The sequence below is a fragment of the Canis lupus genome, chromosome 23 (genome assembly GCF_003254725.2).
Source record: "Canis lupus dingo isolate Sandy chromosome 23, ASM325472v2, whole genome shotgun sequence".
NCBI lineage: Eukaryota > Metazoa > Chordata > Mammalia > Carnivora > Canidae > Canis > Canis lupus.
This window is the reverse complement of record NC_064265.1, coordinates 38,643,092-38,669,266: the sequence shown is the minus strand read 5'-3', so window position 1 is coordinate 38,669,266 and position 26,175 is coordinate 38,643,092. Positions and strand designations below refer to the sequence as shown.

At 41.1% G+C, this 26,175-nt stretch overlaps 1 protein-coding gene and 1 long non-coding RNA gene across 8 annotated transcripts in view; one reads left to right on the top strand and one right to left on the bottom strand.

Annotated features, from left to right (window-relative positions):
* The window catches only part of LOC112661217 (U2 snRNP associated SURP domain containing), a 54,342-nt gene extending 42,990 nt beyond the window's left edge, over positions 1 to 11,352 (bottom strand). For 2 of the 5 annotated variants that reach the window (XM_049099592.1, XM_049099593.1), the window contains exons 1-2: positions 11,163 to 11,320; positions 983 to 1,027 (exon numbers count right to left, since the gene is read on the bottom strand). In XM_049099592.1, the coding sequence (XP_048955549.1) occupies positions 983 to 1,027; positions 11,163 to 11,207 (90 nt within the window). In that variant the 5' untranslated portion in view covers positions 11,208 to 11,320. Of the gene's footprint in view, positions 1 to 982; positions 1,028 to 2,285; positions 2,463 to 11,162 lie in introns of those variants that run through there. The other 3 variants (XM_025449127.3, XM_049099591.1, XM_049099594.1) reach the window with 3 other exon arrangements.
* On the top strand, positions 11,345 to 19,405 carry LOC112661218 (uncharacterized). 3 transcript variants are annotated; one of them, XR_004808462.2, is made up of 3 exons: positions 11,345 to 11,546; positions 11,717 to 11,856; positions 18,464 to 19,405. It is a non-coding gene; the product is annotated as an uncharacterized LOC112661218 (long non-coding RNA). The 3 variants fall into 3 exon arrangements; XR_003137516.3 differs by lacking the exon at positions 18,464 to 19,405 and adding an exon at positions 13,255 to 14,371; XR_003137515.3 differs by lacking the exon at positions 18,464 to 19,405 and having other exon boundaries at positions 11,717 to 11,870.
* Positions 19,406 to 26,175: the final 6,770 nt, after the last annotated feature.

Below are 26,175 nucleotides of genomic sequence, written 5' to 3'. Positions count from 1 at the left end.
CCATACACAAGGAAAAAATTTAATATTAATAATTTTTACTGCTTCATCAAGAACATTCTTAAGTGAAACTAGCATACTTTTACTTTTATTGTGCCACATTGGGAAGAATACAAGGACTGCTAGTACATTTTGACAACACTGGCTTAATTCATGTTAGATGCCAACAGTTTACCCATCAATTACTTTTGTGTCATTAATGCAAATGTCAACATGATAAAAAAAAAAAAAGGCAAATATCTTTGCATTATTATAAAACAGTTGAACTCACAAAGCCCATGAAAAGATTCTCAGTAACCCCGAAGGGTCTCAAAACCATACTTTGCGCACTGTTGTAATAACATGTAAAGGAAATGTCTACTGAAGAATTATTCAAAATGTCAAAGAGCTTTAAACAACAAACATATGCCCATCAATAGAGAAACAGCTTAAAAAATCATTTGTACCTCCCCCTATGGAATATCATGATGCCAGCAGAAAGACTACAGTAGAGCTTTAACTGTTGACTTACAGGGACTTCCAACAGGTACACCGTGCAGTGAAAAAAGAACGAGTGTGGATAATGCAAACCATAGCCAATGTACAAGTATACACAGTTGTGAATGTGCAGAACTTTATAAGCACAATAAAAATATAAAGATACATACATACTTGGTTTCTAACATGGTCTGAGGGAGCCAACTTATGCAAAAAGAACACGTAAAAAAAGAGAGCACCTAGCTAAAAAACATGACAGAAAATAGACACATACAATATAATATTCATTTATCAAGTAAAATAATAAATATAGGAATAGACAGAGAAAGAAATTAAATGTTAAAGAAAAAAAGACGAGGACTACCTGGCTGTCTCAGTCCATGGAGCATGAATGAACCTCTTGATCTGAGGGACAGGAGTTTGAGAACCACACTGGGTGTAGAGATTACTTAAATAAATGCTTTTTAAAAAAAAAAAAAAAAAGACAAAGATTGCCTTTTATACTCACATGTGCATCTGAAGATCCAGATGAATGAACATCTGATGATCTGGTCTGCAATTATTAAGAAGTCAGTATTTAAATGATCTGAAAATGTATTATGTTAACAAAGCAAGTTTGTCTCAAGTTAATCTTAATTAACAGACTTAATCTTCCCAAACTTGTAGCAATTTCTACTCACCTAATAAAACCAAACAAATGAAATCTAAGACTTACAAAAAGGTTGAGATCCATAATACATGTGCAAGTCAATTCTGTAAAATTGAGAATGCATATTGCCAAAATATGGTAAAAATGAGAGCAGAATATATTTCAGGCATAAAACTTTTAAACCGTAGACTGGAAACCTAACCATTACTTTTACAACAGAATTTTTGTGCAAAAGCTCTTCCCAAGTCATAAGATACACTGTTTACTGCCACAACACTGACAGAGAGCAGCAACTTCTTGCTATGCAGCAAGAAGCCTCCTTCCTCCACCTTCCCAATCATATAAAAGATGATTTTAGTAACAAGAAAATTCACATATAAACCCTTAATGTAAAAGGTATAAATGTCACTGCAGAAATAGTTCAATAAAAAGAAAACCCTAGGGGTGCCTGGGTGGTTCAGTCAGTTGAGCATCTGCCTTCAGCTCAGATCATAATCCCAGGGTCCTAGGATCCAGCTCTGCATCAGGCGCTCTGCCACTCTGCCTACTTGTGCTCTGTCAAATTAATTAATTCAATCTTTAAAAAAAAAAAAAAAGAAAAAGAAAACCCTGTTATCAAATCCACAGCTGGCCACAATTTACAACTTGTTTTAGGGGGCTGCTTCTAATTCAGCATGCCACTACTGCTGACTGTTGCACTGAAAGAGATTGGTCTTCAAATAATGGCACATTGCAGCAATGTCAACTGTTAAAATTTCATCTTATTTTTTCTTAATTGATCTACAGATCAAATTACATATGACATCCAGTATTTTTTTCACTATACAAAGAAGCCAAGTTGTAAGACCATTAACTAAATAACGCGTGGTATCTGTCTGACATTTTTACTTGGAATCCCAGAATTTAACTCAGTCACAGAGTTTTTATTTTGCAAGGTACTGGGTAGTGAGATTTTACTTATTTTTATGTATAGCCAAATGTTAAAAGTGAAACCAAGAATCTTGACACCACAAATATCAGACCCTAGTACCAAGTTTTAGATTTCAAAAAAATGCACAAGGCATTATATTAATTTTTAGGAGAAAATTGAAGATTTGTATGACATATGAAAGTGCAAATACAGTAAAACCCATGTAAGTCTACATGGTATTGCTTTACTTACCTTCTCTAAACTTAAGGTAATAACATCTGGTCAGATTTTCACAACTGAATCGATTTGTTCCTCTGAACTCTACTGTGCTGGGCCCTAAGCAAAATAAGCCCAAGACGACCAAGCACTGAGATATCTTCCATCACTGTCTTTTCTATCCATTTATCTCCGACTTTAATTGTGTCCTTCCTTACTTTCTTCTCCCATCTAACGTTTCTTAAAAGGCAAGATGGTATAGAAGAAGAAATTTTTAATAAATTTAATTCTCTGAAACACACTTTGAAATGCAGTTTGCAATGTGTCCATTTGCAAAATCCAAGAGAGTAACTATTCTCAGAAAAGAAAAAAAAAAATCAGTCAAGATGCTAACAGATGAGAAAAAAATCAACTGCTTGCCAATATACTACTATCAATCTGCTAGGTAACAAAAATAATATCCTAATTACAAGAGTCACCAAAAGTGTAAAACACCTAGAAACCAGCAAAAGAAATGTATACAACCTGGGTGAAGAAAAGACCAACTATATAGAAGGATTCAGTTATTCAAGTCACCTTGTGAAAAGATTCATCATATTCCTGGATGGGAAAACCCATTATTAAGACAATGTCAATTATACCCAAACTTATTTACACACTTAATGCAATTTCACTCAACAACTTGATACTGAAAGGAAAATCTTTGCAAGGGGCATAAGGGTTGCCAAAAATAATTCTAAAGTTCTCCCAGAAGAATAAGCATGCAAGAGCAGCTAAGTAGTGCTAGCCTTTCTTTCTTTAATCTTCTATGCCACATCCAAAGCACCATTTCTAAGATTTAAAAATAACAACATGGCTTATGAAGAGGCATCAGCTGATTTCAATTAACCTAAGATGGCATGGTCACATTTACCGCAAACCAGACATTTCCACTCATATGCAGCTATAACTGCACAGCATTCAGAATGGAACTTCTTTAGGATTAAGAGTTAGATGTAAATAGTTAATAAAATTTTCAAAATAATCAACTTTTAAAGCTAGTGGTCCAAATAAACAGTAAATGTAATGCTACTTCAGAAGCTGAGTCTCTCCCTCTCCCGAACCTAGAACTGACTATATTATTTACCTTGGTTTGGTTTATATATTTTTTAACTGAAGAACAACATATTAATGATGCTTACAGATCTTCTGAAGTCTAGCGCACAATTTTTCATCCATATAAAAAGACCCAAAAGCAAGAAATGAATGAGCAGGATAAGGAAAACTGAAAGCAATAAGGCAGCAGACATATGAGAAAGTTACCTCAGGACAGAGAAAGCAGATAATGCAGATGTGGTGAAGGATGGCAAAAGAATCCAAAAGAAAAATGGATCATTCTCATGATTGCTAAGGAAAGGTAAAGCCAACTACACTATTAACGGCCCTGTATGTTGGTGGCTGATAGTAAAAATTTTTTTCTATTTAGCAACCTACCCGTAAGAACATTCCTCCAAAACCGCCATTCTCCATCATCAGCTTTCCATTCCCATTACTGACTCCTAAAATGTCTTTTTTTCCTCTTATACTCTAAAGCATCATTTATATCTCCACAAGTTTAACACTTTCCTATAGGAAGCATATCAAACCTTTATTGTACTGAGATGACTTCTAATTCTTTATTTTCAACCTTAGTCCCTCTCCTGGGTTCCAATCTGTTGTCAAACTACCTCCTGGACATCTACCTCCTGGACATCTTCACCCAAATGTCTCCTAGCTCCTCAAACTCAATATATTTAAAATTCCTTCCAAACTAGCTTCTCCTATTGATCTTATTTCTGATACTGGATTATATCATCTCTCAATCACTCATAATATGGAAGGAGTAAAATGTTTTTAAGAGGACAGATTCTGGAATCAGACTTCCTGGTTTTAGCACTTACCAGTTTTGTAACCTTGGCCCTCGTTCCTCCATTTATAAAGCTGAATAGCATCCTGCCTCATAGGATTGTTGTGAAGGACAAAAACTAAAGCACTTAAAACAGTGTCTAGCAAACAGTAACTACTCAGTGTTAGCCAGCAACAATTATAACAGAGGATCATCCTGGACTCCCTTTATCCCCTCACAATCACGTGAGTCAAATTCTGTTCATCAGGCCCCTAATACAGCTCTTCTAAAGGGACTCTTATTTTTCTTTCTAAAGACACAATTGTGGTCCAGATCTTCCCTTAATTCAACCACTTACTGGTACTATGCCTTATATTAGTAAAATAAGACATACCCCCTGCCTTTAGAAGCTAATAAAAGAAAGAGTCGTTAAGAACTGGGGAACCTAGGTGAAAGATATACAAGGTATACATTATACTCTGCTTTCATGTGATTTTTCTGTAGAACTGAATTTTTTCCAAATAAAAAGCTGGGTAAGATACAGTAGGCAGGAAGTAGGGTGGAGGGAGAAAGAAAAAAGAGAAAGGAAGAAGGAGAGAGAGGAGAAGGGGAGAGGAAGGGAAGATGGGAGGAAGGGAGGAAGGAAGGGAGGGAAGGAGGTCCAGCAGGAAACATCTAATGATGAAAGACCCTTAATCCTCATTGCTAACACCAGATTTCCCTGATATAAAAGCTTAAATATAATGTTCCCATAATCACAAATGGACACAAAACAAGATACTAAGATATAAAAGAAAATTCATCAGTGCGTTTTATAAAATTTGGGATTAATCTTAATAATTATAAACTCAATTTTAATATATTTATATAATGAAATAAGTAGCCATCAAAACATTATTTCAAAAAGTACTGGAGGACACAAGAAAACACTCACAATGTAATATTGAGTCAAAAAAGCAATAAATAAAACCCTGTGATCTTCATTTTCATTTTTTATTATAGCATTATTAACATACAATAAAATGCACAGATCTTGGTGTTCAGTTTCAGGAGTTTTGGAAGTTGTGTACACTAGTGTAACTACCACCCAAAACAAGAAATAGAACATTTTCATGACCCCCAGAAAGTCCCCTCCTGCCTCTTTCCAATTGATTCTCTTCGTCCATTCTCTCTAGGCAACCATTTTCTTACTTCTATTTCTATACATTAGTTTTGCTGGTTCTCGGACTTCATATGAATGGAATTATACATTATTTACTCTTTTGAGTCTGGCTTCTATCCCTCAATCATTAAATCACTATGCTTCAAGTTTCATTCTTGTTGAGTTTTACGAGTTCACTATTTTGTATTGCTCAGTAATATACGATTGTATGATCACACCATTTTCTAAGTATTCCATTGTTTGTTTTTCTTTCTCCCTGTCAATAAACATTAGACTGTTTTTAGCTTTAACTGTTTATAAATAAAGCCAATATAAGTATTTTTTAAACAAGTAAAGTAAAACAATGGCCACTAGAGCAGAGGTAGCAAGCAAATCTTAATGGGGGTAGGGAAGATGTTAGGAAAAGCTTCTCAGAGAAGATCTGAGGTGAGATTTCTGAAACAATCCTCAATATTTATCAGGAGCACTGCAACAAACTTCAAACTGATCCTCCTCACTCCCAAATCCTTTTAAAGTATGTTCCAAGAATTCTTTCCTAAAGGACTTTGCTGGGCAGCCCGGGTGGCTCAGCGGTTTAGCGCCACCTTCAGTCCAGGGCCTGATCCTGCAGACCCAGGATCGAGTCCCACATCAGGCTCCCTGCATGGAGCCTGCTTCTCCCTCTGCCTGTGTCTCTGCCTCTCTCTCTCTCTCTCATGAATAAATAAATAAAATCTTTAAAAAAAAAAAAAAAAAAAAAAAAAGGACTTTGCTGCCTCAAATTTTCCATGGCTCTCTAATTTTACTCTGTAGTATTCAAAATCTCCACAATTTATCCCAAACTTACCTTTCCATTTCAGCAACTTTTATTCCCTATGCAAGCGCCCTATGCACTGGCTAATACACGAAATCATTTACCAACCCATTTCCCAGATTTATTTTTCTTTACCTCACCCATTTCTTTTTATATCCCTCTCTCCACCCTTCAAACCTCTGCTCATTGTTTAGAAGAACTCAATCAAATTTCTCTATTCTTGGAGCCTTCTCCTTCCCATCCTCTATTAACCAGCTGTCACTTCTCTCTAAACTTTTAGATACCTCTACTCTGTACTATTACGTGTTGATTTTCTTCCACTAGAGAGCATACTCCCCAGTTTGTATAGTCTTATTCAATGTTTTCTTCCTCAAAGTTAAGCACAAGACCTGCAAGTAACGAAGACCCAATACACTTGTTGGCTTAACCTACTGGAGTAAGTACCTACCCAACAAAACTAAGTTACGCTCTACCGTCTAGATACTTTGCTGTCCACTCACTAACAAGTAGCAGCTACCTACCTTAATACCACTCTCCAAGGCAAACCAAGGGCCACCTCTCAAAACAACTTTATAAATCACTAAGATGTGTACAATGTTAAGATAAAGTGAAATTAAAAACCTGAAATGATCTTTAAAATTACATTTAAAACACCACCAATACACAAAAAGTTGTAAGTACATTTTGAATGTCCTGTAGTCAATCTAAACTGAGGAAAGTTAAAAAATTTAACTCCTGAAAGGAAGACACAGCTAACAGTACCATATAGCCTCAAGTGCTACTGGCAAATGCATCCTGCTTTTTGAAAAGTTATTTCAGCAAAATATCTAACACATGGCTGGTCTGCAATAAAATATTAAAACTACTTAATAGTAGTAAAAGAGGCAAGTTATTTCTTTCTTTTTTTTTTTTGAGGCAAGTTATTTCTAATAGTAATGTTTTCAAGTTTAATATCCTGTAGCCAAGTTTTTATTTTTATTTAAAAATAAGAAAAATGAGGGCAGCCCGGGGGGCTCAGCAGTTTAGTGCTGCCTTCAGCCCAGGGCGAGATCCTTGGATACCGGGGATCAAGTGCCATGTCGGGCTCCCTGCATGCAGCCTGCTTCTCCCTCGGCCTGTGTCTCTGCCTCTCTCTATGTCTCTCATGAATAAATAAATAAAATCTTTTTTAAAAATTAAATTAAAAATGATGCTCTTCATAAAAAAGTGGTAGAGAAGCAGGAGTCTTCAACTTGCACACCAGATGAACCCCCTCTTTCATATGCCACAAAGGAAAATGAGAATCTTCCATAGGTTTACCTTCCAGAAAGAATAAACCTTCAGGAATAAAAATAAAAAAAATAAAAACTGCGCTTTCAGAAAACCAATCCAACAAGATAGGAAATTTTTAAAAACATCAAGTCATATTCAAGGAACAGTGCTACAAATACTCAAATTTCTAAGAGTATCAATCAACAGAAGTTGTAATTCCACTCTCCAACCAAAAAGACAGCCTTCCACCCATAAAACTATCCACCTTATATTTTAAGATAAGGTTACAGTCACAGCATAACAAATTTTCACTCAAAGCTGGAAACCATGAAGAACCTAATTTTCAAGATTTGTGTTTATTTAAATGTTACATATTTTCAGGTACCAACAAAAGAGTGTACACAAGCAGTAATAAATACCTAAGGATCACAAGCCTTGAATGTATCTTCATTTTACTTATTTCTTAAAAGTGAAATGTTTTTGTTAATCAGCAATTAAAACGGTTCCCTAACCAATTTAGCACTAACTGTCCAAAGCAGCCAGCACTCTCTTCTACCTGCTCGTAAATTTACCTAACCCAGTTTTTGACAATATGGCAAAAAAGAAACGCTGTCAGAGAGGGAAATAACAGGGCACGTATTGGGACGCCCAGGGGGCTCAGCGGTTGAGCGTCTGCCTTGGCTCAGGGCCTGATCCTGAGGCCCCAGATCGAGTCCTGCATCGGGTTCCCTGCATGGAGCCTGCTTCTCCTCTGCCTCTCATGAGTAAATAAATAAATAAATAAAAATCTAAAACAAACAAACCAGGGCACATAATTCCATTATATTAGCAGTATAACCCACACAGGACATGCGGAAGTAAAGAAAATATCACATTCTCTTCATATCTTCATTTTGCTGTGCAAGCAAATAAAATTCTTAAAATCAAAATATTAATCTTTATAAATTAAATTCTAAGCAATTATGTTTAACAACTTTCTAAGGGAACAGTTATTATCTCTCTTCCCAAAATCAAAGCTACAACATGATACTAACAACCCTTTCCTCTAAAGCAATATTTCTGTCTGGTGATAAACAGAAACAAATGCATAGAAAATAATTATTATTAAGGCACATCAAATAATTTTGCCATCGTCAATTTAAAAAACTCTGCATATTGAACAGTTTATTTTTTAATTTATTTTTAGTGAAGTACAATTGACATACAAAAAAATTGTTTCAGGTATACAACATAATGACTTAGTATCTGTACATATTACAAAATAATCACAATAAGCCTAATTAACATGTCACCACGCAGAAGTTTTTTTTCTTGTGATGAGAACTTTCAAAATCTCTTTGCAACTTTCAAATATGCAATACGGTATTATGAACTATAGTCACCATGCTGTACATTACATTCCCTGGTACGTTTTTAAAGTAATATTTTCCTCAATGTGTAGAACTATGATTAACAAACATCCCAACCTATGTCAATGGGAATTCAACTAACAAAAAAGAGCATGAAACTGAAGAATCTGTTCATTCCATCTGTATTGTAGAATGTCACTTATCTGCTCTCCAAGAAGAAGGAAAATCAAACCAGAGATCAAAGGCTAGAAATTCCAAATATTTGCCAAAATGATCTAATACTCCAATAAATTCTAGATTTTTTTTTTTTTTTTTTTAAATTCTAGACTTTTATATGAGAAACAGAAAGCAGCAATCTGGGCAGTCATTATATGATAGTTAGAATGATAGAATCAAAGTCTTGATTCTAACTAAACCTTAGATTAGAATTTAACCAACATTTTGAAAAGTAAGCACTTTTTATTTCCTCTAAGGACAAAAAGGAGAGAGGAAAAAGGAACTAAGATTTATTATGTACTTTGTAGACATTAATTCGCTTAATCCTTACATCAACTCTGTAAAACAGAGATTACATCCATATTACAAACGAGAAAAGTGAAGCTCAAGAGTTTAAGCAACCTGCCTTAATATCGCAAATATACTTATCAATTCAAGATTTAAATCCAAATGTCTTTTGCTTGTTATCAAAATCCATAATCTTTAACTGCGTCATGCAGCCCTCCACATTAATGGAGAATATCACATTGGTATCATCTGAGTCCTGAGATACTGATTCCTTTTACAACATGAACTGTAAATAATACAGTTCTTAATAGCATGAACTGATGATAATCTAAAGCAATACACAAACCGAAAAGATTTATTACTGGAAGACCCAACAATTTACTTATAGGAACAGCCACACATTCAGGACCACCAGAGGTACTACTTTAGAAGGATGAACATGTACATTAAAATGTTTTCAATGTATCCAAGGCATCGAGTAGGAGATACTTAAAATATTACCTTGAGAAGAAACTAAAATTGCGCGGCTTATGCTCGAACTATTATGCGTGTAGTAGCTTTAGCAACGGTTCCCTAATAGCAGCAAGCAGGGCTGTTTTTGTAAATCTTTGAGAAAGTGGCCTGAGTGATGTACCCAACTATCCCCCTCCACGCCGGCGGATACAGTGCTGCAAAGGGAAGAAACTGACAAGGAGTAAAAAGCAGGGAGATAAAACAGCCGAAATTGACCCTCTACCATAGTTTCTACAAAATTAAAGGATGAGTGTGGTAAAGACATTACTGATTACAAACTAATTATGAACCACCATTCACAAAATGGCATAAAGGATGTGATTAGAAACTGACAAAGCTCTTATAAAATGGGTTGTTTCTCACAGCAAACTAGAGGTAGGGCTCGCCAGGTCCACCGTAAACCTAACTTCCTAATAACCGATTTAGGATCATACATGCTCTGCAAGATGTTAACAGCCCCTGGAACCTGGAGCGGTTATGCAACTTCCTGCACTAGTACCGAAAAAGCTTAAGAACTACCCCGGGCAGGATCTATTACTTGTAATATCGTCTTGGAGATGAGAAACTCAAAGAAGAAAAAAAAAAAAAAAAAAAACTTAAGGACCGACCCAAGATGGCAACGAGGAAGACCTGATGCTGGCCACCCACCTAACCTACCGCTAAACTACTTCTACAGCTCAATGGTTTCTCAACACTTGCACATCGTTCCCTGTGGACTCAAAAATGAATTTAACAGTCGGTCTTAAGCGGCTTCTAAGGGCTTGGGTGGAACACACGACCTGGTGATGCAGGGGACCCCGAGTCCTTGAAAACCAACCCTCAAAAGAAGGGCTCGTTTGATACTTCCTCTTAAGTGAGATAAGACCACGTGTGGGGCGCAGCTTTAACCTTGGCGACGCGGCTCTTGCAGGCGAGAGCCGCTCCCGCCTCTGCACTTCCCGCACCTCGCGCGCCCCTCCACCCTCGGCCCTCCCCTCACGACTTGCAGCCCGAGCCGTCGTTATTTACTCCCCGGAGGGCAAGGGGGGAACCCGAGGGCGACCGGAAGCGTGGCGAGATCCAAAAAACCGTAGAACTGAGGGAAGGGAGGCAAACGCTCAGGCACCGGGAGGCGATTCCCGCCTCTCCCCAGGTGCTGTCCGGCGGCCTCAGGGCTCAACAAACAGGAACGCACGGGCGCGTTTTCGCGGCTTCGAACCTCAATCTAAATCCCTGGTTTCGCTCCAATGCCAAACGCAGGCCGAGCTACTCACGCCACCCAGCCCGGGCCCGCGGGTCTCGAGCCGAATCCAGCCTGGGACTGAGGGGAGATACCAGGCCTCTCAACCTGCGCACCACAGTGCGTCGGCGGCGGGGCCTACAGCCGTGACCAGAGCGCGGACCCCCATTCCAGGCTCCTCCGGCTGGCCAGAAGCGCCCGTAGGCTCCAGATGACAGCTATAAACTCACTGACTTACGAAGTCCTCTAAGAAATTACCTTCGAACTGGCCTTCTGAGATCCGCCTGGCGTTTTGTCCGCCATCTTGAGCTTTGCCCCTCCTTCGGCGGCCGCAGCAGCACGGGCGAGTCGAGCGCCGAGAGAGCGGATCTCGGCGGAGCCCGCCAGAGGCGCCTGCAAGACTGAGGAGTCGACTGCCGAGATAGGGAATGCGGGCGGAGCTGTGCCACGTGACTTCCGGTGTCAGCAATTTCCCCGGCCCAGACCGCTTTGCGCGATTTCCTGGGTGTTCCCGGGGCTCCGCCTTTCGTGCGGTTCTGGGATTTTGGAGCGTCTCCTCGTGCTGACCTTCAGGACCGGCTGAGGTTTCACTTGTTTCCCGGCGCCAGCCCCCGATAGGCGCGAGCCAGTTGAATTTCCTGGGTGAGGAGGGAAAGGATCCTTAGAGAAGATACGCGCTGGGTCCGGGGGCGGGGCGGGGGGGGTGTCCCGCGCTCAGCGGCCCAAGACGGGTTTTGCGACAGCCCCGGAGCTTAACCCCATAGCGCGCGAAAGGCGAACTCGCAACTTGCTCTACGTTACTTTTCGCATAGAACGGTGCCTGGAAAGTGGAGAAAAAGGAGCGTTTGACCCAACCTGAGAATCCAGCAGTGGAGTTTCCGATGGACTGTTCGGGGATCTGCAAAATGGGTACCTGCAGGGACGGAGAATGAGAGAAAATCATAAATAGACGGTATTCTAAATCTAGCGCACTTGAAAGCTCTGTGTCATTTAAAAGCGCATTTCATGGTTTAGTATTGTTTTTTTTAAGATGTTATTTACTTATTCATGAGAGGCAGAAACACAGGCAGAGGGGGAAGCAGGCTCCACGCAGGGAGCCCGATGCAGGACTCGATCCCGGGGCTCCAGGATCACGCCCTGGGCTGAAGCTGGCGCTAAAGCTCTGAGCCATCCGAGCTGCCCTGTTTTCATTTTTAATCACACAAATGGAGAGGAGCACCGTAAGCTTTTCCGTACTTAGTACCTTTTTAAAGTTCTTAATAGGATCTGTATTCAAAGAAGGAACACTTGGGGTGCCTGGGTGACTGGGTTAAGCCGCTTCCGACTCTTGATCTCAGCATAGGTCTTAATATTAGAGTTGTGAGTTCAGGCCCCGGAGATGGGCTCCACACTGGGCATGAAGACTACTTTAAAAAAGGGGGGAGGGGGACTTGCTTAAGATCTTGCCTCAACTGAGCCAGGTAAGGAAAATGAAAAGGGCATTCCAGGTAAAGGGAATAGTTGAAATTAAAGCCTGGTGACGTGAATCATTACAGCCGGTGTGCAGTCACCATAAGCACTCAAGTTTTACAAGAAGGTATAGAGAGGGTCATGGCTAGAGAGATGGGTGGGAGTACGTTCACATAGGGCCCTGAATGAGCAGGGTGCTTAGGAGTTAGAATTCTAGTCTGAGATAAAAGTGGCCTTCAACAAGGTTAAGTAGGGCTGTCATGTCAGACTTCATGTTTTAAAAGATTGCTCTCGGGGCTGCTGGAAGGGAAGAAGGATTCATCGCTTTCTCTCCCAAATTCAGTTATTCAAAATATTTTTGAGCCCCGTTTTGTGTGTAAAATCCTGTCCAAAGTGTTAAGAGGTTTACAGAGACAAAGCTAAAAGAATGGAGGAAAGGAGCAGCAGGATTAGATTGATGCCCTAAGGAGAAATCAAAGCGTGGGAACTCTAAAAGAAGTAATTCTGAGAGTAAGGATTGGGTAAAGAGATGGGGAGGTTTCACAGAGAAGGGAGCATTTGAGCCAACTCTGAAGAAGTAAAATTTTGTCTGCTGGTTGGTGTTGGGGAGGGGAGAGGGAAAACCATGAGGGAAGCACTTATCACAGGATCTGACCTATGGCAGGCCTTCAGTAAAAGCAGTCTTGTGGATCTGGCACTGAGGAGTCAGCAGATGGGGCTCCTGCTCTGCGTGAGCAGATGGGGAGGGAAGAACAGACAACAAACAAGTAAGCAAACAGGACATAATCAAAAAGTGACAAGTGCTGGGCTTTGAAATTAAATTGGAATGATGCTCTGCAGTCTCCAGTCCAATTGAATTTATTTCCAAGTTTCAGATTTTATCACACTTTTTCAATTCCAGGCTTCTTCTCCCACCCTCATCCTGGTCCCTAATTGAAAGATAATCAATTGCATGCTCTTCCTGAAGATGTCACTTCCTCCAGAAAGCCTTACAGACCTCCCTCCCTGCCACCAAGTCTGCCTAAGATAGAGACTCTGCTTCTGTTTCCATAGGAACCTAATAGGTTCCCACTCAAAATGCTCATCAAACTAGACCTTAATTGTTTACAATCTAGGGTTAGAAAGTGAAATCATCAGCTGAGATGAAGGAAGGAGTGGGACTGGCTGTGCCTAGCCATGTTCCAGCAGTGCTGCAGGCTGATTGTGTCTATAAAGTGAATAAATGCATGCTATTCATTCAAATCCCCAAAGTTCTACTTCTCAGAGAGATAATTTTTGCCAAATGATTTCCCCTAAAGAGTTAGAAATAAAGGAACACAGACTTCTTCCTTCTCTTCTTTTTCATACAGTGAAGTCCCAAAGGAAGCCAGACAAATGTGACTTGACAAGAAGGAATACATAGGTCTTTATTAAGGCCTAACTAAATACACTTTTAAAAACTCACAATCATGATTATGAGCAAAGTTTTCCTCAACACATATGTGTCACAAAATCTTGGCCCTATTACTCAAACCACAAATTAAGGAGGATGACGTAGCATGAATCTTACGAATGGAATATTACAGAATCTGAAACTTTTAGATTCAAAATTACTATTGACAAGGGACTACACCTAAATAGTAAGAAAATCCTACAATTTACTACAGTTAGTATTACTTTTTTACAGTCACACTAAAACCAGGCTCTTTGTCTCCTAATAATGTTGGTTCTCTAGTCCCTGTCATCTGTTTAAAAGGGCTTTCCCTGCAGCTATGTTCAACAGAGATTGCAAGTCGTGACAGATGCAGTCCACAGAGGTGTTTTATTTGCTTCACCCAAGGAGGTTTTTGTTCTTTGAAATTTCAGCTGGCACTTTAAAACTGGCAGATTTTATGTTTTTATACTTAAGTTTTCCAGTGTTCCTTGAAAAAATAGGAAAGCACTAAGGAGGGCACTTGATGGGATGAACTGGGTGTTATACTGTATGTTGGCAAATTGAATTTAAATTTAAAAAATAAAATAAAACCATGAAAAAAATATTTTTTTTAAAAAAAGGGAAGTCTAACAATCAGTGGAGGTGAGCCATAGCAACCTCTTGGTTCACCAGAGGACAAATGCCCCACATCTGGCCTGCTTGAAGGCATTTGAGTTTTCTACTTCTCATGTACAATTTAAGTCTTACTAGTGATGATGAACATAATATTCAATAATCGGTCTCCCAGCACCAATGAGAACCACTTACCCATTAGGCACAAAGGCTCAGTGCCTAGGACCCACAAAGCTTTTAGGGACCTCCCAAATGTTAAATTTCTTTTGAAATAGGGGGATAAAAGGTGGATTGGAGAGGCTGAAACAAAAGTATCATTTAACAGTACATACAATGAAAGAGACCTTACAAAGGATTGCCCCAAAGCCAAAGTCTCCTGTGGTGCGCCAATAGACTGTTTCTACTTGGTGGTGCTTTCATTCTACAGAATTTCTTAAGCAGCCTCTCCCTGCTCTCTAGACTTCAAGATAGAGGCTGGTGAAAGCATAATCTCATCCATTTGTTTATTTGGCAGTTACTGAATTTCTAGCATATGCCAGTGATGAAGGATAGTTGGAAGGCAGGCAGACAGGGAGGAAACCACCCTCCAGGATTTTACACCTGGAAGGAGCCCTCCATCCTTTCCCATGTGATAGAGAGATGGCAAAAACCTTATTGGATGACAGACACAGGGAGGGTTAATCCCATTAAAACCGTCCACCAAAAAAAAAAGAAAAAAAAAGAAAAAAAAAAAAAAAACCGTCCACCAACAAGCCCACAGAAACCCCTAGACTTAGGAACTCCAGTGGCAACCCTCGAAGTACCCCCGCTCCGGGACTTTGTACTATCACTTTGCTGTCACTCAATAAACCTTGCTTTTCTGGCCACCACTCTGGTCTACCTCTTCATTCTTCGAAGTGGTATGACCAAGAACTGTGGGCACTGACAGAGAAAAAAATCCTATAACATTTACGGGGGCTCATCCCAGGATCTCCACCATTAAGGACAACTAACCGTGAGTAGTGGGCAACAGGTATCTCTGTCTCCCCCCCCACCTCCATTTTGTTTGTTGAAACAGTGGGCACCCATCAGCCATGTAAGAGCAATTAGCGCAACTGCCATTCTGAAGTCTCCGGTGACAGGCTCTCTGGGCTCCTTTCCGACTGATCCCCAACAGAATTTGGGAATGTTGATTTGGTAAGGATTCAGAACTCCTTTCAGGGTACACCAGATGTAAGGAATATAGAAAAAAATGAGCAGCAATTGAGGGACCTAACGAAGGTTACCCTTTGGATACCCAACGGCTCTCTTTCCTTACTTGACCATCCAGGCATCCAAAGAGAAGCCCCTCTACTATTTTCTCATCTGATTCTTCCCCTATGAGAACAAGTAGGAAAAACCAGGACAATCCCCCAGACATTCTCTTGTGAGTGGTTAGAGTGGCCTCCAAGGGATCTTAATCACAGTGACATGAGAAACTGTCTCCTGTTTGTGACCCCTCCTATCTTGGGCAGTACTAGGACACCCCTCAGACTGGCTACAACACCTATATGAGGAATGGCCAGGTAGGGCAAAAGAACTAAGATCTAAGGGATCTCCCAACTTTGTGGTTCCATCAGGGCTTATCCCAGCTGGATTTCCCCTCCCTGGGTGTCCCATCTTGTCCCTCCATGTGGCTATACAAGACAACAATTCTACTAAAATCTGATTAGGTGGCTATGCCCAACAGAACAACTCTACTAAAAAAAAGTCTAGTTTGTCCATTGACTTCTAAGGGAGTCTTATGAGTGGGGGAAACCAGTCATTCTCTGGAGGTAGGGCCAAGCCTGGGTAAACAAGACTACTCCCAGCACCCCCACAAAGAGGACAGGGGCTCTGGCCTCAGTTGTGTGAGTAGCTAGGGCCACACATCAGGTAAAGATGAGGAACTGAGGTGGAAGTTCTATTCTTGTAGATGGGTAATTCCTTGACAAGAACCTTACTCCTTTAGAGTCCCTTTCCTGACATAGGCTATAGGAAGTGAGATCCATATAATGAGATCCAGGGATCCCTGGGTGGCGCAGCGGTTTGGCGCCTGCCTTTGGCCCAGGGCGCGATCCTGGAGACCCGGGATCGAATCCCACGTTGGGCTCCCGGAGCGTGGAGCCTGCTTCTCCCTCTGCCTATGTCTCTGCCTCTCTCTTTCTCTCTCTGTGTGTGTGACTATCATAAATAAATAAATAAAAATTTTTAAAAAAATGAGATCCATAACTCAATAATCATTTACTTGGATGACTTCCTGGTTTTAACTGGGCAAAAGCAACTCATTTTCCTTTGTTCTGGCACATGGTCACAATACAAGTTGGAGGATGAGACACGGCTACCTGAGAGACTTTGCCTTCTTGGTTTTAACTGGGGAAAAGGTGGTTCATTTTCTTCTGATCTCAGCAATGTAGGATTGATCCCAGCCTCTCCTGGCTGCTCTCTTCTGCCCCTCCTCCCCACCTAACCCCCCCACTCACCCGGTGGGGAGGAACAAAGGAACACTACATCCAAAGTCCATAGGCAAATGGAGTCCACAGGGGAGTCTCCACACTTGGCTTCATCCTTCCTAGGGTAAGATCAGTTCCCCTTACCTGTCCTGCCCTATCCTGGAATTCTTGCCTGTGCTTGAGGGCTTTATCCTCTGCAATAATAGGTAGTGCTTGAAGATGGACCAAGGGGAGGTGCCACTACAAGACCTATGACAAACAGGGACCTCAAAGTTTTCCAAATTGGGTGTAATGCTTCTGTTAAATCAGACCCTCTCTGAAGCAGAAAAACATGGGATTCTGGCCTCTGCTGAAAGATACGGGGATCAAAGGCTGGGTGAGGCCAGGGGTGGCTTCAGTTTCAAACTGGAGGCCCGGCTATACCTCCTCAAGACCCCAGCTGGGATCCTCTCAAGACCTCAGACAGCTGGTACCCATCTATTAATGTGGGATCCAGAGTCAGAGAAAGCTTTTTTAAAAAATCTCAAGAGGGCCTTGCCAATACCCCAGCTTTATAACTGGTATGTGACAGAAAAGGAATGGCTTTGGGTGTCCTAACCCAGGCCCTGAAGCCAGATCAACAGCCAGTAGGATATTTAAGCAAAGAGCTGGATCTGGTGACTTGTGGCTGGCTGCCATGCCCAGCTTTTTTTTTTTTTTTTTTTTTTAAGATTTTATTCATGAAAGAGAGAGGCAGAGGGAGAAGCAGGCTCCCTGCAGAGAGCCTGATGCAGGACTCAATCCCAGGAGCCCACCTGAGCCAAAGGCAGACACTCAACCCCTGAGCCACCCAGGAGCCCCCTGCCCGATCTCCTGATTTCCAAAGCTACAACACGAACTATGGAGTGGGAAGAAAGTAACTCTGGGATAGGAAAAGAATAACCCATTCTCCCATCCCCAAGTCCCCAGAGGCATACAGCCGGGAAGAGGTTACCCTGGGGAAGATTGGCAAATGGACTTCACACATGCCTAAAATACATGGGTACAGCTACCTCCTGGTTTGGGTAGATGCCTTCACACACTGGGTTGAGTCCTTCCCCCATAGAACCAAAAAAGCCTCAGAAGTGATAAAGGCTCTAGTAAATTCCTCAGTTTGAACTCCCCCAGTCCCTTCAGAGTCATAACAGAATATCCAAGGTTTGGGGCATTATCTATCACATTGTATCTGAAGACTTCAATTCTTGGAAAAATTAAGTAGCACAGGAAAAAGCCAAAGGGACACCTAGGTGGCTCAGTCGTTGACTGTCTGCCTTCAGCTCAGGTTATGATCCCAGGGTCCTGGGATCGAGCCTTACATCAGGCTCCCTACAGGGAGCCTGCTTCTCCCTCTGCCTATGTCTCTGCCTCTCTCTGTCTCTCATGAGTAAATAAAATCTTTTAAAAAGGAAGAAAGAGAGAGAGAAGCCAAAATCGGGTGTCGACTCCCTATTGCCTTACTCCAAATTAGGAACATTCTCATGAAAAAGAGGTTGAGCCTATCTGAGATATGACCTGCTGATAGACAAGAAAGTCTTGGATAAATCATTTTATCCCTCTTGCAAGGAGCTTCCCAACTTTCAGCCCCAATATAACCAACCTGTCTCATTTCACCCCAGGGACCCAAGTGCTTGTTAGAGCCAGTCTGGGAAGGCCTGTATACAATTTTAGCCATTCCAACAGAAGTCAAAGTACCTTAATTTGAAGCCTGGATCCACCATTCCAGAGTCAAACATTGGTCCCCAATGGGGACTAATAACAAGGAACCAAAATCCATCTGTGAACCAAGAGAGGACCTCAAATTCATCTTGAAGTGACAAGACACAGATAAGTCTTTTTCTCCATATCCCATCAATTCTTACTACATTGCTTTCACCCAACCTCTCCTCACAGTATGTGGGGAATTTACCAAAACACCCTCTATCTCTTGCAGGACCCCTAGCTATGCTTGGTCTTGCATTGTGCTTTGGGTAATTGCCTCCTTAATGGCCTAACCCACTTTATATCTTCCAGATAAAGGTCATCAAACTCCAAATGGTAGTTCAGATGGAGCCTCACATGGTGGTCAAACCAGACTTCTACAGGGGACCCCTTGATAGGCAGAACTACAGGAACCTTGACTGCCACTCCATCCAACCCAACCCTAATCACCCCCCCCCTCCACCCCCACCACCACCACCAGGAAGTAGGTAGATCAGTGGTCACCCTATTTCCCTAATAGCAGTTAGGGTTACCTCTTCAGAGTGGGGAATGATGAAGGATAGTTGGGAGGCAGGCAAGGACAAGGGGCCTCCCACCCTAAGAGGAAACCAAAAGGATTTTACACCTCCCTGGAAGGATCCCTGCATTCTTTCCCATGTGATAGAGAGATGACAAAAACCTCATTGGATGACAGGCACAGGGAGGGTTAATCCCATTAAAACAGCCCACCAACAAGCCCATAGAAACCCCTAGACTTAGAAACTCCAGTGGCAACCCTCACAGGCCCCCTCCTCCAGAACTTTGTACTATTACTTTGCTATCATTCAATAAACCTTACTTTGCTGTCCACCACTCTGGTCTACCTCTTCATTCTTTGAGGTGGCATGACCAAGAACTGCAGGCACTGAAAAATCAGGCTCTAAAAAAAGGAAGATACGAGGGAGAAAGAAACAGCTAAAATTCAGACTTAACTCTTGTGCTTAGAGAAATCCCAGCTGCTTCTAGGAATAGTCAGGGAACAGCCTTCAAGGAGGATGTGTTCTGTGTGAGATTAAGATTCTGATAAACTTGATCACCTGCCCCACCCCACAATGCTATCCTGACAAGATTTCAATGATAATAGCAGTTTTCTCTCCTTTCACCCTCCCTCACCAAAAAAAAGTACCCAAATTACTTATTGATATCTAGAATTCCTTTGACAATAGTAATTAGCAGAGGCTTTTTTAAAAAACTAAAAGTGCCTGAGAAATAAAAGATATGTAAAAGTGGTGTCAAGAAGCATAGAGCCCAGAAATGGGCTGGTGACATGTTGAAGGCAACAAAAATTGCTATTTTAGCTATGATCCTGGTGAGAAGACTACCATGTAGCAGTTATTTTATCAACAAGATAAAACTTAAGATGGTCTAGATGGCATATGCTAGAAATGGTGTTCCTAAGTGAGTGAGTGTGTGTGTGCATGTGTGCATGTGGCAAAGGTGTACGTAACTGAAGGTACGTACCTTGTGGCACTTGATGGCAAATCAAGACAACCTAGCAAAGGGCAACATCTTGGAAGTCTCATTGGCCATGAGCTGGCAGTCCAAATGGAGGCTTGGCTTAGATCACCAAGAGATCACGCCTCAACTTGTGACCTACCTTGTGCCATTCAGACCCTGGATATCCCCATGAAGATAATTTTTTTTTCTTTTTAAGATTTTTGTTTTTTTATTTGAGACAGAGCACAAGGGGGCAGAGGCAGAGGGAGAAGGAAAAGCAGACTCCCCGCTGAGCTAGGAGCCCAACACAGGGCTTGTACCAGGACCCTGAGATCATGACCTTAGCCAAACACAGACGCTTAACTGAGCCAAACAGGTGCCCCAAGACTGAAATTCTTAAGACAAGACCAAGTAATATAAAGGCTAGGTGAAGAATGAACTTATGAAGAGAAAATAAATTATTTCCCTTATCAGTTTCACTTGGTTGCCAAAAACAAAAGTCCAACTGTAGTGGTCTTAAACACAAGGCTTTATTTTGACATTGTTATCATGGTAAGTCTCAAAAAATCTTCTTTTTCAAAAAAAAAAAAAAATCTTCTTTTTCAAGTTTTGTTCTTAAATAAGAATAAATAAGACGTAGGCAAAGTCAATGTGAAGGAAACAAATGTGTCACAATAAGAGTGTCATAAATGAAAAAAAAAAAAAAAGAGTGTCATAAATGAAGACTGAAATGTTAGTCTGATTTATTTACTGCTGTATCTGCAGCGCCTAGAACAAAGTAAGCACCAAGCAAGTACTCAGTATTTGTTAATGAATGAAATCTGTATCAGAGGCAGTTTAAGGTAGCTCAGAAGATTGGCCCTGCAGAAGAAGAAAGGGGAGACCTCATGAAGGATGCTAGAAAACTTTGGGGCGTGTTTTTCTCAATCTCAAGCTTCACCTCTGGAGCAAATTCCCAGGAGTTACCTAGAAGCTGCACAGAGATCAGAATGAGGACCTTACAAAATGTCTCATTTTAAGAAAATGCAAATTTTTCTATTTGGAAGGACTTAAACATCTCCCTTCGTGTACAAATTTTTAAGTAATGCAGCTCTCCTCTCATCTCCAATTTAAAAACAATTTTCAAGAATTGTGTCACTTCCACATAAGCAGGCTCAAGTGACAGCAAACATCTTCTACTGTTTTGCCACCTGGCGGCGCTGCTGCAGCCGGTAAACAAAAACACCCATCATCCTTTGTAGGTATCCCATGAACACATACAGAACACCTGTGATGATGTTGGTGCACTTGCCGTATTTGTTGCTACAATGAAAAATTGTTCTAATATCCTGTTGTCCACCAAGCTTTCATTGAGCAATTGTGCCAATGCTGTTGCTTTAAAAAAAAAGGGGGGGGATAAAATCATGGAATACTGTGTTGTTTATCTAGGGGAGAACAGTCCACTAAATATTAGAGATAGTATCTTCACAGTCAGGCCTGCTCTATTTTTCTAGGAAGGCAGGGTCAGGGCTGAATCCCAGCACCTATTTCCATACCTGGCACACAATAGGCAAACAATATATATTTGTTGAATAAATAATAAATAAACATGGAAGAAAAACAATAAATCACCTTATGGCTCCCAACCACATATTTCTCAGTTTTATCTCTGTATAGAGACCCGCAAAAGTTCCTGAAACCAAATTCCAAAATCACAGGAATAAGTTTCTAAATAGTTCAGCTCGGGTCAACTGCTCATTTGTGATCTACTCAACTGTGCTAAGGAAAATAGTGCCACATAGTACAAATGGCTCCCAGAGGCTTACCTTGGGATGAATGAAGATTGCAGGGAGGGGGATGTGTGAGCCAAGGCTAACTGTAAAGCATATGAATAATAGGTGTCAGATACATATACAATTATTTTTCAAATGTTTGGAGATGCTGCTGTAATTGATAAGACACAATTTATTTTACTATGGTCAAATACACATAAGATTTGCCACTTTAACCATTTTTAAGTGTACAGTTTGGTGGCATTAAGTACATTCATGTTGGGCAAAGTGTCACCACCATCCTTCTTCAGAACTTTTTCATCTTCCCAAACTGAAACTCTATACCCATTAAACAATAACTCCACAATATCCCCTCCCCCCACCCCAGGAAACCACCATTGTATTTCTGTCTTTATAAATTTGACTATTCTGGGTACCTCACATGAGTGAAGTCATATACCATTGGTCCTTTTGTGACAGGCTTATTTCACTTAGCAGTGTCTTCAAGGTTCATCTGTGATGTAGCATGTATCAGAACTTCCTTCTCAAGGCTGAATAATATTCCATTCTATGTCTAGACTACAATTTGTTCATTCGTTCAACTACTGAGGGATATTTGGATTGCTTCCAGCTTTGGGGGATGGTGCATAATGCTGCTATACACATTATCAAAGCATTCTTGAACTCACAACAGCTCTTTATCATCATGCATACTCTCAATTGATGGGCCTAAAAGTATACCTACTATCATGCGAGGATCAGCAGAAAAATTGGCTCTCTTGAGTATCCTCATGCTTGCTGTCTTTAGAATCTTAGAGACAGAGAAAGTTGGGGTCGAAGAAGTCTTAGAGCCCAGATATAATTCTCCTCCTTTCTACAGTCAGTTCTCATTTATGTATTTTTACAGAGAAATGCTTGTTTCATTAAGTTAGATTGTTCCATTGTTAAACAGTTCTAGAGGTTAAATCATTATTCAGTGTATACTTGGTTTGATAGTTATTAATGTCATGTCCTCCAGGTGAAGTTTGAATCTGATAAGCTATCTGTTGAGTGGCTTTAGAAATCCACACAACCTTAGAGGAGGACATTACCTAAGGTTATAGTGACAGGAGCCAGAACAGATTATCAAGGACACTGACACCTAAACCAGGGGCCCCTGCCCTTTTATGCATAATGTACTAAGAGAATACCCTGGTAAACCCAGAAATTTATAGCAGAGCCTTGTTCCATTTTCATTTAATAAAAACCAGTGACTCCAATTTGTCCTGTTCATTAGCTTTTCTTTTTTAGCTTTTCTTCTAGGATTTCTTTTTTCCTCTTTCATTAAAATGTGTGGGGGGGAAATGCCTCAAGAAGCTGTGGAGAAGTAGACAATTCTCATCGTTTGGAATTAGAAAATAAATAGGTGCAACCTCCCTTGAATGGCAATTTGGCCACAGTTATCAAAATGTGTGCGTGTATACCCTTTGACCCAGCAATTCCATTTATAGGAATTTACCTTCCAGATGCATTCTTAAACTGGTAAAGATGTGTAGCAAAAGATCAAAGACACCCTAACTGCCCATCAATAAAGGACTGTTTAATAAAGGCATGGCACATCTAAAAAGATCTCAGTATGGAGTCAGGCCTGAAATCCTATGCCTTTGCTAGAAAAATAAGCAGTCTTTATGAACTGACTTGGAAATTGTTCCAAGATGCAAGATACACTGTTGTATGACAAAAACAAGGCGGGAAACATTTTTGTGCTTTAAAAAAAAAGAGGCATCTATAGATAGAAATATAGTATACATATGTGTGCTAAGTATCTTCTAAGTTGACCCCAATGATTTCCAACCCCCAGTAACCATGCCCTAAGTAGTTCCCTTCCCTTGAGACTGGGTTCAACCTAGTGACATACTTCTAATGGACAGCAAAAGTGAAATATTTTTTTTAATTTTTATTTATTTATGATAGTCACACACAGAGAGAGAGAGACAGACAGACACAGGCAGAGGGAGAAGCAGGCTCCATGCAGGGAGCCCGACGTGGGATTCGATCCCAGGTCTCTAGGATCGTGCCCTGGGCCAAAGGCAGGCACCAAACCACTGCACCACTCAGGGATCCCCTGGACAGCAAAAGTGAGAGAATGTCACTTCTGAGGCTTGGTTATAAAACAATTTGGGGGTGCCTGGGTGGCTCAGTAAGTTAAGTGTCCAACTCATGATTTCAGCTCAGGTCTTAATCTCAGGGTCATGAGATGGAGCTCTGCGTGGAGCTCCATGCTCAATGGAGTCTACTTGAGATTCTCTCCCTTTCCCTCTTCCTCTGCCCTTTCCCCACTCATGTTCTCTCTCTGTCTCTATCCCTTTCAAATAAATAAATAAATCTTAAAGAAAAAAAAAAAAAAAACCAGCTTCTGCTTCTTGTCTTCCTTGACTTTTCTGGCTTTTCTTGTCTATTTGCTCTGATGAAGCCAGCCATCAGGCTGCAAGGTGCCCAATGCTACTCACATAACAAGAAACTGAGGGGGGCCTCAGGCCAAAAACTAGTGAAGGCATGAAGCCATCAGCCCAACAGCCTGTGAGAAACTAAATCCTGCTGACTACCCCTTGAGTGAGCTTAAAAGCAGATCCTGCCTAAGCAGAGCTATGAGATGACTACAGCCCCAGCAGGCAGCTCAACCACAACCTTGCAAGAGACACTGAGCCAGAGGCCCAGCTAAGCCACTGGATGCCTGACCAAAGAACATGTGAGATAATAAATGTTTACTGTTTTAAGCCACTAAGTCTTGGGGTTGTTACACAGCAGTAGACAACTAATACAAGACGTAACGTGTGTTTATGCATATATACAATATATTTCTTTAAAAACTGGCCACTGTAATTGCCTCTGAGGAAGGAAATTTAAAATCCTGGAGATCAGGGGTGGGAGGAAACTTACTTTTTACTATATACTCTTTGGTCTATTTGAATATATTGTTTATTCAACAAGTGAACAGAGACAAATAACATTTTTTTAAAGATTTTATTTTATTATTCATGAGAGACACACAGAGAGAGAGAGAGAGGCAGAGACACAGGCAGAGGGAGAAGCAGGCTCCATGCAGGGAGCCCGATGCGGGACTTGATCCGGGTCTCCAGGATCAGGCCCTGGGCTGAAGGCAGTGCTAAACTGCTCAGGTTGGTCCCAAATAATAACATTTTTAATACTTTCCAATAAAACAGTAATTCCAAAGACCATTTCTAAAATTCTCATATGAATTTTTTTCTATATCTGCATACATTAGCTACTCACGAAGAAATTTTTTCATACTTCTCTAATTTGGGCACATATATCATTACACATTTAAAAAAGAGAGAGAGAGAGAGACTCCTTTTATACTTTTTAAGGAGATGGGAAAAAGGCCTTCTTTTCAGTCTCCTTGTCTGCCTCTCCTGGTCTGATTCCCCTGTGCTCCAGCCACACCAAGGTTCCAGTTCCCCCATTAGGCTGTTGTTTCTTGTCTCTGCCCCTTAACTCACACCTCTCAATTTGGAATACTTTTCCTCCCAGCCCCCTCCCCTGACTAGTTCTTATGCAAAATACAAGACCCAACTCCAGGCTCCTCCTTTGACACCCTCAGCCCACTCCTGCCACAACCTGCTTCTTGCCCAACCCCCCGCCCCCATCCTGCAATTCTCTTTCTGGCTATGCATCCCAGATAAGTTGGTCCCTCACTCCTTTGGGCTGTTCATTATATTACACAGTCCAGGATAGGTCCTCACCTACTCTGCTGCCATTTTTCTGTCTTGTCTACTAATCAGTAAGCTCCAGGAGATGAGAAGGGAAGGGATAGAAGGGCAGGGATGTGGGAACTCTGGTACAACATAACTTTTCACTTCCCTATTCCCAGTGCAAAATCCTAACCAGAGCAGTGGGAGTGGATATGTTTAGCTCACATATAGGTCACTCACATTCTTGACACAAATTCACAAGGGATATTTGAAGATTCATACATGCACCCCTTAGGGTGTGTGGATAAAATACCTTAGGTTGCAATTGACAGAAGCCTCCTCACTTGTATAGCTTAAACTGAAAGGAAATGTTATTTCACCATTAAGAAGCTCAGAGGGAAGACTGCTGCAGGATTTGTTAATTTAGCAGCTCAGTCTCATCAAGGACCCAGTTCTTTCCATCTCTCTGCTCTGCCATCCTCAGTGGACCTGCCTGCCTTTCTGGCTAATTCCCCTCAAAAGTCACAAAATGGCTACCACAGCTCCCAACACCACACCAGAAGTGTTCCTTCCTCCTGAAAACTTGTATATCTCTTTCTTTAGGACCGAGGGAAAAATTCCTAGAAGCCACTTCGGTAGACTTTCCCTTTATGTTCATTGGCTATAAGTGGATTGATGCCCGTGCCTTATCTATCTGATGGCAAGGAGAGA